At 51.7% G+C, this 12,475-nt stretch overlaps 3 protein-coding genes across 3 annotated transcripts; 2 read left to right on the forward strand and 1 right to left on the reverse strand.

The window, feature by feature from the left end:
• Nucleotides 1-108: 108 nt before the first annotated feature.
• On the forward strand, nucleotides 109-3,919 carry INS49_009135 (uncharacterized protein; the record flags this gene model as incomplete). Its single annotated transcript, XM_043169872.1, has 9 exons — nucleotides 109-123; nucleotides 425-551; nucleotides 641-888; nucleotides 962-1,086; nucleotides 1,149-1,461; nucleotides 1,530-2,043; nucleotides 2,128-3,203; nucleotides 3,571-3,846; nucleotides 3,902-3,919. The coding sequence occupies 9 exons, from the start codon at nucleotides 109-111 to the stop codon at nucleotides 3,917-3,919; spliced, it is 2,712 nt and encodes a 903-aa protein (XP_043027552.1).
• Nucleotides 3,920-6,255: 2,336 nt separating this feature from the next.
• Nucleotides 6,256-8,053, reverse strand: INS49_009136 (uncharacterized protein; the record flags this gene model as incomplete). The annotated part of the gene is made up of 4 exons (XM_043169873.1): nucleotides 6,256-6,260; nucleotides 6,324-7,656; nucleotides 7,709-7,862; nucleotides 8,016-8,053. The coding sequence occupies 4 exons, from the start codon at nucleotides 8,051-8,053 to the stop codon at nucleotides 6,256-6,258; spliced, it is 1,530 nt and encodes a 509-aa protein (XP_043027553.1).
• Nucleotides 8,054-8,948: 895 nt separating this feature from the next.
• Nucleotides 8,949-11,400, forward strand: INS49_009137 (uncharacterized protein; the record flags this gene model as incomplete). The annotated part of the gene is made up of 2 exons (XM_043169874.1): nucleotides 8,949-9,809; nucleotides 10,798-11,400. 2 exons carry the CDS (start codon nucleotides 8,949-8,951, stop codon nucleotides 11,398-11,400), a joined length of 1,464 nt encoding a protein of 487 aa, XP_043027554.1.
• Nucleotides 11,401-12,475: the final 1,075 nt, after the last annotated feature.

Raw genomic sequence — 12,475 nt, forward strand, 5'->3', positions numbered from 1 at the left:
TGTAGTGAACTCTGTCGAATGAGTGTACACAGAATAACACTTGGCTGTTTCCAACTTGTTCTGACAAAATGGAGGATTTGTACACAGCACTGACTTGAACCTCGAGAAATGTCATTGTCGGAAGTATGTACCAAAATGCTTAGAGACGAAGCTCATTACACCAAAATATATCTCCATTCGCAGAGCTGAGTTGCTGCAGTTCTAGGCTGAGCAGTCGCTGAACAACGGCTGAGAATTCCGGACTAGGGGCTGTGAGTTCAGCAAGGAACTGAGCAAGGTACGACCGAGCCCAGTCTTGTACTCTCTGTGAGATTGTCCCTGGCCGACAGAACTGGACTCTACAATGGATACTTAATCTTTCTAACCCCACACAATTTCCAAAGTCTCAAGTCTGGCACGAGCCCGATTTGCGTACTCTATGCAGGTAGGCCTAGGCCGGGCAGCTTACTGGGAAAGTCTCTGGGCCGAAGCTTATAGGACTATCAAAAACGATCCAGAGTATTCTCACCTCCTCGAAACGTTTGAAAAGTATCTGCGCAATGCAGAGCATGGTATGTATCTTGAAGAAACACTGAAATCCACGGACGTCCACTGCTATGAAAAGGCTGACGCACAATAGATGCAGCTGACGAGAGTTTAGAAAATATCTCCACCGTCTCTGAGGGTGTAGAGCGACTTGAGGAGATCCAAAAGCTGGCCAAGACGAAACTTGAGAAGCTTCCAGAAGCTCGAACCGCCTTCTCAATCGGTGGAAGGCGTATTGTTGTTCGAGAACTTGTCCAGAAAGCCATTCGAACGGTGAAAGCATTCAAGCCCATCGTCAGCGAAGCCGTTTCAGCTGAACCGCACGCTGCCTTGGCTTGGGGTTGCATTCTAACTATCCTACCCGTAAGTTCCATGCATTTTTGTGTCTCGTCTTAAATTCGGGTCTTATCGTTTGGTGCTAAACAAGTCTTGGTAGATGCTAGAGAACCTATACCAGCAAGACGAACATGCAGCGAATGGCCTCAACAACATTCTGTTCATTCTAGTTCGATACCAACAACTCCAGGAAACAGTCTTGTCTGATGAGTTCGAAGACCCGAGGTAAGCTTCAGTTTCGAAGGAGAACTAGCAGCCTACACTGGAAGGAAAACTAACTCTTCCAGCCAAACCGAAGCTACTCGCCAGCTCCTATCAATCATCAGAAGCAAACTTGTGAGCGTCTACGCCCAAGTATACGTGTACCAGATTCGATTCATTCTGCAATATGGGAGGATTAAATGGCTTCGTAATGTCAGAAACATTGTGAGCGCCGACGACTGGAAAGGAATGTGGAACGATATTGAGTCTACCAGCCGGCTTGTTGATCAAGGTATCCAAGACCGAGTTGGTATCCGCACGTCAGAGGCCTGGAAAGCGATAAATGAAATCAAAGCGAGAACAGAGGAGATTAAAGGTCTGCAAAGGTCCACACTGGAGGTGAGTAATCCTATTTCCAAAAGAAACTCATTCACACTGACATGTTGAATCCTTTCACTGGAACGCAGATGGAGTTCTTGTTGTCCTTGCAATTTGCTGGAAATGCCACGTTTGATTCAGCTGAGGTCTTAGGCGCCGAAGCGCCTTGTTTGGAAGGGACTCAGCGCCGCATTCTGAGCGAAATCCGAGACTGGGCGGAGAATCCTGCAGGGGAAGTAATATTCTGGCTACATGGTATGGCTGGCACCGGAAAGACGAGCGTTGCTTTGACCGTCGCCGATGCCTTAAACCAGAGAAAACCATTCACAAAGAGAACAAATGCCCCTGCAACGGCATTCCTCGGCGCCAGCTTTTTCTTTAAGCAAGGCGATGCAACCAGGAACAGCGCGAAGGCTTTCTTCCCGACTCTCGCCAGATGCCTGGCAGACGTATTTATGGACTTCAGGTCGCTCATCGCTAGTGCAATCAATGAGAACCTGGCAATTGGGACGAAAGCCCCTCCGCAGCAGCTCGAATATCTAATCACCAGGCCCCTCCTCCCTCGATGGCCAAACCTTCCTACCCATACGACTGGTGGTCGTGGTAGACGGTCTGGACGAATGTGTGAAGCGAACCGAAGCTGAGGAGCTGCTTAGCATGCTGGCGACTCTGGAAGACCTCCATCAGGTGTGCAACTCCGGCTCCTGATCACCAGCAGAACCGAAAAGCACATCCTCGGAAGCTTCGGAAAGTTACCCAAGAATTTACATCGCTCGGTGTTTCTTGACAAGATCAAACCATACACGGAGGGACAAAGCACAGAGGACGACATCAAATTCTATCTCTCGCACACAATAGCTGAAATAGCCAAGAAGCATGGCGCCGCGCAAGACTGTATCGATGAAGCCAGCATCAACAAGCTCAGGATGAAGGCTGACGGCCTGTTCATTTATGCGGCGACAGCCTGTCGTTTCCTGGATGCCGAGGACTTCCCTGATGAGAAAGCTAGGCAAGAGCGACTGGACCAGATATTTCAGGATTATTCAGAGACCGACGACTCGGAAACCGATGAATGGGAGGCCGATGCTCCCCAGCAGAAAGTAGATGAGATTTATCTCAAGGTTCTGTCATTTCCCGATCGCGAACAAATGTCCCCAAAGACAAGACAAAGGACCTACGACGGTATGCGCATGACTCTTGGCTTTCTCGCAGCTCTTTTCGAGCCTGTCGCTACTTCTGCGCTTGAGAATTTGCTCCCACCCTTGCCGGTGAGCCTGGCTCAATTGCTCAAGAAACTTCATGCCATAGTCGGCGTCCCCCGGGACGATAAATCATCCCTTGATTTGGTCCACTTATCGTTTCGCGATTTCATCCTCAGCAAGAAGCGATCGAAGCAACTGAAGTTCCGGGTTGACGAGACCGAAATGCACAAAGAGTTGTTTTCTCGCTGCCTTGAAATCATGTCCTCGAGGCTTTGCCGGGACATCTGCGGACTCGTCATTCCAGGAAAGATGGCTTCGGAGATACCACACATTCGAATCGAGGAGAACATCCCGCAGCATTTGCGATACGCATGCCGGTACTGGGTTGATCATCTTGCTAAGTTGGACAACAGCCATCTTAGGGAAGCTGGGTTAATGGACGGTGGAAAGATCCATGCGTTTCTTCAGGAATGCTTCCTGTATTGGCTCGAGGCGATGAGCCTTATCAAGGAGATACCAACAGCCATACTCATTGTTAATCAGCTGCAGACTTTGGTCGTGGTAAGTCATTCTATTAAGAAACCAAGTCCTTTGTCTCACGGATCTCTAGCACTCCGAACATCATGATTTATCTTCTCCGATTTACGACGCCAAGCGCTTCATACTCGGGAACAGATGGATTATCGATCATGCACCACTGCAAATCTATGCCTCTGCGCTTGTCTTCAGTCCAACGACTAGCAAGATAAAGTCTGTATTTCAACATCACATGCCTCCTTGGATGACACAAAGGCCGGTAGTTGAGCAAGATTGGACTCCCGAACTCTCCGTCCTTGAGGGGCATAGTTATGGAATTGATTCTGTCGCCGTCTCCCCTACCGACAACCTCGTCGTCTCCACCTCATACGATAGAACAGCAAGACTCTAGGATTACATTACAGGCACCGAGCGCTTCAGGTTTGACGAGCGAAAGTGGTACCTCTACGCAGCCTTTTCGCCAGACGGAAGATCAATTGCACTCGGGTCGGATGATGGGCTCATCAATGTAAGGGAGTTTGGAACGGGGAATGTAATCGACCTGGAAGGCCACAACAACCGTGTATCAAACGTGGCCTTCTCGCCAAAAAGCAACAAGACTTTAGCATCGGCGTCCTGCGATACCACCGTCCGAATATGGAACATCGACGAAAGACAGACAACTCATGTTTGTTGTTTTTTAGTACGAGATGAACCGCCTAAAGTGGCTGAGTTTACGCCAGACGGCCGGTTTCCGATAGTGGGAGGAGGTGACAGTATGACAATGTGGAATGTGGACAATGGAGAGTGCGTCAGGACGTTCGACGATGTCGACACGACTTACGTCCAGACAGTCGCGATATTCATGGACGGGAAGGCCGCAGTAATCTCACCGTGGAAGAAGGTTTGTCTATTGGATCTCTCAACAGGAAAACAAAAGCTCGAAGCCTCCTACAATGATCCTATCACATCAATCTCACTGCTGCCACCAGACGAGAATTTTGTGCTCATTGGAACCGCCATCGGCAGCACTGAGCTTCGTGATGTGAAGACCTGGTCAATAGTGAGGAAATTCCACACTTCTCACAAAGCCACATGCTTTGCACTCTCTCGAGACGGCGAGTTGCTAGTATCAGGAGGCAGTGATAACACCCTTAGTTTCTGGGACATGCGCTCGACTGCGGTCGGGAATAAGTTACCTGGTAGAGGCTTTGATCGGGTTCATAACCTCCGCTTCTCATCCGATGAAAATTTGATAATCAACAGGGGGGGGGAGTGGGCAGTATATGGGGTGCGACCGATGGCCGTATGAAGTCGCTGCCGATCGACCATGTTAGGGAGATCGATTCCTCCCCGGACGGAAGATATATAGTGCTAAAATTAGACGGAGGAATTTGCCAGCTCTGGAACAAGAGCATGACAACACAAATCTTGGAATCCAACCGACTGAGAAACATTGTCTTCTCGCCAGACAGCAATTATATGGTCCTGATTTCGACCGACCGTGGAGTTCGGATAGTCAACAGCACGACCTTTCAGGAGATGATGTCATGGGAGACATTCAATTTTGATGGCATCAAATTTTCACCAACCGGTCAGATTGTCGGCCTTTCCAAAGTCGACCTTGAGACCGACGAGTATACATTCGAGTTGTGGAACCTGCCCTACAGGAAGCGACTTTTGCTGACGACTTTGTGGGATTCTGAAAACCACACAGTGAATATCTCACCCAATGGTCAAGTGGTTGGATTCCAATGTGAATGCGAGGAGTCATGGAAACTCTTGAAACTAGTGACAGGGAAGGAAGAACGGGTACCTGGGCAAGGCGCGATCTGGTGTTCCACCCCGAAAGCCACCTCTTTGCGGTTGAAGAACGATACCCCCCTCACTTGCATGATTCAGCTGACCGCTATATCAACATTTACGAGACTGCTTCCTTGAATTTGAAACATAAGTTCAAACTTCATGGGCCGGTTGACAGGTGGTACACTTTCCTGAGCATGGCCATCTCAACAACAGGAAAGCTCGTGGCTGCATCATCGAGAGAGTTGGACCGGACTGTCCAGATGTGGGACACTACAACTGGCATGGAGATTGGTAGGTATTCCACTAAAGAGGAGATCGGCCCTCTGTCCTTTTTGGATGACCGATACTTGTTGTGCGACCAAGGTTGACTACCCGTCCCGTCCTCGCTACCCGATCAGGAGATGGACTCGAAGGACCAATTGGAAGATGCACAGGATTGTCTCTTTGTGGGATCACAATGGGTTTATCAGGGGCCTGAGAGAATTCTATGGCTCCCACCGGCATATCGTTCAAGGGCTTCAGTCTTTAGAGGCGAGACGCTTGCTCTTGTACACGAGACTGGCGTTGTCAGGATTGTCAAGTTCAACCCTACAGAAACGCCAGTATCAACTGTTCAACAGCCGGTAGTGCATATGCCATCCTGATCCTTTCCAGAGGTAGCAGAATCAAACACGCTAACTTTTTCTTTGATAACGGGGATTCGCAGAGCAACAAACAGAGGGTATAGAGGTATACAACTCCCACACCGCACACGGAATTCAAACACCAGGGCAGGCCAATTTACACACCCAACTCACATACCCAACTCAGATAGCCAATTCAAATACCCAATTTATATACCTATACCTTATTTATGTACTTAAAGCTATATTCATATTTAGGTAAATTAAGTATAATGTATTCATGAGTTAAGTATAAAGTAAGTTGCAAATGGGTATGTAAATCGAGTGTGTAAGTTGGGTGTAGGTGGTTCTTGGTGGTGGGAAATATTCGTGCATTAGGGACCTGCATGTACCTCTGTACCCTCTGTTTTCTACTCTGCGAATCTCCGTTTTCTTTTTTTTCTTCTTCTCTATAAAATGTTTTTTTTTTATTCAAACCTTGGCTTCCCAAAAGCCTGCAAGGAAAAGAGCCTTGTCTTTTGTGTCAGATGTATGACTGGGAGCTTCACATAATTGTCACAACTCAATCCTCATAACTCAAATCTCTTGCTAATTTCCATCATTGTAGTAGATACCCTCAAAGATGCGATATGAACCATCTCACATCAAGGTGACATTGATATGTGCACCTAATCTCTCGAGCGGCATCAACTATGCAACTGCTATCAACGCCTCCCTCGGCCTACAGAAGTATTACGGGGTTTGTCAGGAATCGCCCCAGCATCTTCAAGGATGTTGACAATATCCATCCTGCCTCGATTATGCGCCATCTCCGCCGCGTTCAACTTCTTCGCTCCATATGTTCGTTTATTCACGTCTGCCCCCGCCTTTATCAATGCCGTGACAACGTCGAGGTTGTCATCGCCCCCGAACGCCACAGAGAGCATAAGATTCGTGTAGCCGAACTCCTTCTCAGACCCCTCCGTGGCCCAAGATAAGCTGTCCACGTCCGCGCCAGCATCGATGAGCACCTGGACCAGAGGAAGCGACCCCCACCGGCACGCTGCTGCGAGAGGCGTGATCTCACTTGGTCCCTTGGCATCGATCGACGCCCCGGCCTCGAGCAGCAGCCGCATGACCTCAACCCGGTCTGTGACCCTGCGGACCGCATTGGTGGGCCAGAGCAGGAGGTGTAGAGGCGTGTTATCGTGATTCCCCACATTGACCTCAGCGCCGGCCTCGAGAAGCAGGCGCACGCACTCCGGGTGCGCGTGGTGGCTCGCCTCGGCCAGCGGGGACCAGCCGGCCGGCCCCGGGTCTGACCTGCTGCGGGGCCTCAGCAGCTCGCGCCCCTTCATCCGGTCCAGTATCATCTTGACGACCTTGGTTTTGCCGGCCAGCGCGGCCAGCCCCAGCGGCGTGTAGCCTGCGTTGTTCCTGGGCGCCGGGTCGGCGCCCCGTTCGAGGAGCAGGGCGATGACTTCGTCCCGGCCGTCGCGCTCCGCGGCCTCGAGCAAGGGTGTGCCGCCCCAGTGGTTCTGGTAGTTGATGGGCAGTCCTCTGTCGAGGAGAAATTCCATGAAGTCCGCTGGCCCACGATGGGCCGCCATGTGAATCACGCCGTTGCCCATGTCCCCGTAGACGTCGGTGTCCGCGCCGTGCTCGATGAGCACGCGAGCTGCATCCCAGGACCCCCGCAAGGTGGCCACTATGAGGGCGACAAAGCCTCTCCCGTCCCTAACCTCCTTGTCGGCCCCGGCGCCGATGAGGGCCTCGACTATGTCTGCCCTGTCGGCCTCCACGGCGCGGAGCAGAGCGGTCGAGGTCCCGTGGCGGAGCATCGACTCTGCCGGTGGACAGCCCTTGGCATGAGCCATGGGCGTCTTGCCGTCGTCATCACGGGTGTCGGTCCTCGCGTTGTGAGTGAGCAGGAGCCAGACCACGTCGAGTCGGCGCTCGGCCACCGCCCTGTGCAGGGGCGTGCAACCCTCTGCGTCCTCTATGTCGATAACTGCACCGGCGTTGATAAGTTTCTCCGCGATCAGCGAGTTGGATGCATAATGTAGAGCGGTTCTGTCCTCATCGTCGAGCTCGTTGACATCCAATTCGGAGCGAGCGGAGCGTTTTTCTCAGGCTGCGGACATCCCCATTTTTCGCAGCTTCGTGCAGCGACGGTCCAGGGGAGCTTTTGGTTGTAGCCGTCTCCTCCGAGGCTGTCTCGGAATGAGGTTGCTGGATTCTCATTTCGTGGGTGACGAGGTGTATGGCGGCCTCGTACATGCATGGGGACTTGTTGCTGCTGTGCTGTCAGATTTCCGTGAACGAGCTTGCCCAGGCAGACATGTCGGCAGGTGGGTCGTCAGCACGGTAGTGGGCCTTGGCCGAATCCTGCAGTACATGCGGCTTGTGGTATGTTGTGCAACCCCTGTTTCTGTTCCTTGCAGCTTACTCCTTCAATACAAGTTCCGCGTTACTAGCAGAGAACATGTTGGCCAAAATCTGATGGAAAAGTAGTCTCTTGGGCAAGAGAAGATGCTATCTAGCGGTCCTAATTATGGCTGGGAGGTGACAAAGCCCAGATTGTCTGTTCTCTAGTCGAAGCAATTCAATTGACAAGGAAGAAGTGCAACGTGGAAGCAGTTGAAGATGAACGCAGAGCATAGCGGGTCTTGGCCACTCGAGGCGCTTGCTTAATGTGGGAGGAAGGCCGGTGACCCTCAAATGCACATAAGGCTAGAGCACTACTAGGCACTGGACTCATTCCAGCGTCAGCTGCTCGTAATTGTGTTGTGTTAATTGTCAACAAATGACAGTTGAAGCCATGCCCGGAAAGGTCTGGTTCTGGGCGAGGCCTTCTCCATTGTCCAGTGTAGTGGTTGGGTGCCTACTTCCGTTGAAATTACCTGCCAGAGCGGTAGATGAATAGACCTTAATAAGCTTGTGTGTCTCATGTGAAGAATGGTAGAACACGCAATCAGATGACGCCAGGTGCTTCTAACTGACATTGGCCTGCTACGTTACGAGCTGAATAGCCTCCCTAGCCAGTGTCTCAGCCGCGGTGCAACAGGGCTGACTCATGCTTCTATACCTAGGTGTGAGATCACTCTGCCGTTCAAGCCTCATCGTATGTCTCTTAAAATGAATGATGTGATCTATGTTTCTTGTAAGCAACGACTATGGCTCATGATGACACATAGACGCCCTGCTCACCGGAGTCTTGCCTTGCAAGCAGTTGGAACAAGTATAAAGATTTGATGGTTCGAGTTCAGAGAAGACAAGATAGTTCAGAAGCTCTATCATCAATCAATTAGCCAATTTCTCAACAATGCTATTCACAACGAGACTCGTCTTTGGCCTGTGTGTCCTGCTCGCCAGCCAGCTAATGCCGGCCTGTGCCCTCCCAACATCGACTCCCGACGTCGTCTCGAGGGATCGTACCTTCGATCTGCGAAGCCCTAGTAGCGAGCTTGAGTCGGATAATCTCCTGCACTCACGGGCAGTGAAGCCCTTCTACGCCATAGCCCACCGAGTTCTCACTGTTCAGGGCGTCAAAGATGCCGCCAGCCATGGTGCCAACGCAATCGAGATAGATTTCCAGCCCTGGAGCAAGACCGGCTGGTGGGCAGACCACGACGGGGAGCAGAACAGCGCCGGCGGCACGGCACGAGACGTGCTCCAGGCGGTTGCCGACCAGCGCAGGGCCGGCAAGCCTGTGACGTTCGTGTGGTTCGACATCAAGAACGCCGACTGGTGCAACGCCGACGACCCCAAGTGGGTGCACTGCTCCGTCACCGCCCTCCGGGACCTGGCCCGCGAGATCCTGCAGCCAGTTGGAGTGAGGGCCCTGTATGGCTTCTACGGGACTAACTACAAGTACAACACGTACTCCCGGATCGCCAACAGTCTCAATAGGAACGAGGCGGTCAACCTCGACGGGAACCTCGCGTGGGCTCAGCAGGGCTTCGACGGCACCGGCCCAGGAGACAGGAGCCGGCGCGTCTACTCCTGGGGCGATCCCACCATCAGGAACGGGTTCGCGGACAGGGTCGCCGATTTGACGGCGGCTGCCTCGTCGGGAAAGTTTGCCAAGGTCTTCTCGTGGACTACCGCGGCTGGGGACTCCGCGCATGTCAAGCAGCTGGTGGACTCGATAAAAGTTGACGGTATCATCTACGGCTATTCTGGAGCCAACTATGACAACAGCGCCGCCGTGCAGACTGCTTTCAAGGACGTGAACGGCGCCGTCAAGGCGGCTTCGGGGCAGTATTATCTCGCTACCACCAACGACAATCCGTGGTGAAACGTGCACTCATGGTCATTGAATGGTCGTCGTTTTCTCACTCTTTTGACTGGTTTTCGTTCTTCGAGGGGTTTGCATGTTTGTTTGGTGGTAATCACATGATATCGTGCGCAGTCTCACACTCATTATTCCGTCGCTGTTCTAGCCCCTCCCAAACCATTCATTCCATAACGCTCGGGATGCTGTGTTTTTGATAGGAACATCTGATAGGCTGGAATTAATACGCTTTCATTTGTATCTCATTCCATCCCAGTAGTGATGCGAAAACTTCACGGACTATTGCTCCATTAAATGTAGCGCTGTACTAGGGCTTAGGATTGAGATTGTTCTGACATGTCCTCTCTTCACATTGAAAACAAATATCTGGTAAACTGCTCCTGAGCTCACATGGTCACACCTCCCATTGGCCATTGAGATGTACAATGAGTCCCCCCTGTATAGGATAAATACCCGGTGATATATGACGTGGTCATCGAACTTTTCTCTGAAACCCACAGACATTCATATGAAGCGGCGAATAAAACGAACAACACTGGGAATCGTAACAATGGAATAGGCCATAATGCGCCCATATCTTGTAGAAAACTCGCAAGGCCTATGTCCGTATCAATTCTGCCTTCGTAAGATAGGACACCATCGCGAGCGGGGATTCGGAGTGACGAACGAAGCAACAAGGTCTCCATTAAGGTTCAATGGTACAAAGAGGGAGGAGTATAAGTCTAGTGGCCCACATTCGGGCTACCCCCCGATTCGGGCCACTTTTCCCACAGCAGGCGCATGGGACTACATTTACAAAGTGATCGGTGAAAATCCCGGACTTGTTTTCCATGTCATCCTCAACGTCGAAGACGGGCCGGGCAGCCGAGAGCCGGGTTACAACGACGAGTGGCGCAACGCAATCTCGATTCTAAAGTCTTAGACCAATGTGCAGACCTGGGGCTATGTGCACGCCGCCTACAACTCTCCATATCTCGGCGATGTGGCGGGCAACATCAGCTACTGGGCCCGCTGGCACCTGCATGACCAAGCCATTGCTCTCGACGGGATCTTCATCGATAAGGTCCCAAACAACCCGGATACGGACAAGGCCGAGGGCGACGTATACTACATGACGACTGCAGTCATCTACGCCGAGAGGATATGGGCATCGTACGGACTCGAGGGCCCCAAGATCGCACTGAACCCCGGCGCGGGTCCCGTGCATCCCGAGTACTATGGCCTAGCCGACACCGTGATTGTCTTTGAGGAGTTTCCATGGGCTTACGACGACACGGTGTTGGCGAAGAGCTTTCCCAGCAATCGAGGGCAGAAGTCGTCGTTTATCATGCGTGACGTTTCTCTGGCTGGATGTAACGATTCCACAGTGCAAGGCTGGCTCTCTGCCTGGACACAGTCGGGGCTGAGGAGTGTGTTTATTGCTAAGTCGGGGTATGATGCCTATTCTGCGCACGATGAAGGCCCAGCGACGCTGTCAGCGATTGCGGCGCACTTGAGCAATTTGAGTAGCAAGAGTAACAATATCGAGGCTCGTTGACGCACTGCTATTTCTTCAGAGGTATGAAATTATCGGAAGCCATTCAAGAATTGGAGTTGCTTCGGAAGCGTGCCAGGTGTCTTTGGTTTCACTTACTCTCAATTAGTTACCACATTGTCAGCTGGACCGTGCTATGAGCACACACACATGCAATGGCACTTGTAATCACGATTGATCATATCTACGCCTTACTATCTCAGAAACGGTGGCTCCACTGACTTCGCTGTCCACTGAAATAGGTGGCATAGCTCCGGAGTATCAATGGTGTCGAGATGCTGACTTTGTGTGCTCTTGAAGAACCCGAAGAAATGTTGCCGAGAAACACCTGGCAACGAATACTGTGGTGTCCCCTGGAAATAAAATCCCCCTAGCAAGTCGAAGTGGAGTTACAGTGGAGAAAAGAGGTACGTACCGAAGTGGGCCCACTGTATTGCTTGCAATAATTGAGAGGGAGAGGGTACTTGCTGAATAAGCGTGCTGCAAGAAGCACAGACCATGAGTACAAAGCAGGGAGGTAATAATTACGCCGGGTACCACAGTAGTTGTCATTATGCTGACCTAGGCTTACCAAAGCGATGGGTGACGTTTCGGGCATGTTCCGCTCCTTATGCGGTGGACACTTGAAAATGTGCTCCAGGGACTTCAATGGGTATCTTATTAGTCCATTGGTGACTATCAGTAGCGCACTAAGCTTGAAAAGAGGAGCTTGCAGACCTCCATTATTCACCCCATGGGCATTGGGATGATTCGAGAACACTACTCCAGATTCCCCGGGGGGAGGACCTCGTGCTAAATTCTGCAAGCGACGTCGTCGTTGGCCGAAGCCGACGCCGATCCCACCTGGATCCACAATCGGGCCGAGAACCAATGCCGATCGTCCCGACCTCTGCTGCTCCATAGGAAATCCCAGTGCCTCTCTCGTCCCGACAGTATGGCTACGCGAACTGTGGAGAACGAGATACGCTCCTGGCATGGCTTACCAGAGCAGAGCCGCGGGGCCATCGCGGATGCCGCGTCGGGAACTTCACCAAGCTTCTGCCAAGGGCCATCAAGCATTGATGGCTTGTCTTGGCTT

Source organism: Diaporthe citri (genome assembly GCF_014595645.1).
Source record: "Diaporthe citri strain NFHF-8-4 chromosome Unknown scaffold_3, whole genome shotgun sequence".
NCBI lineage: Eukaryota > Fungi > Ascomycota > Sordariomycetes > Diaporthales > Diaporthaceae > Diaporthe > Diaporthe citri.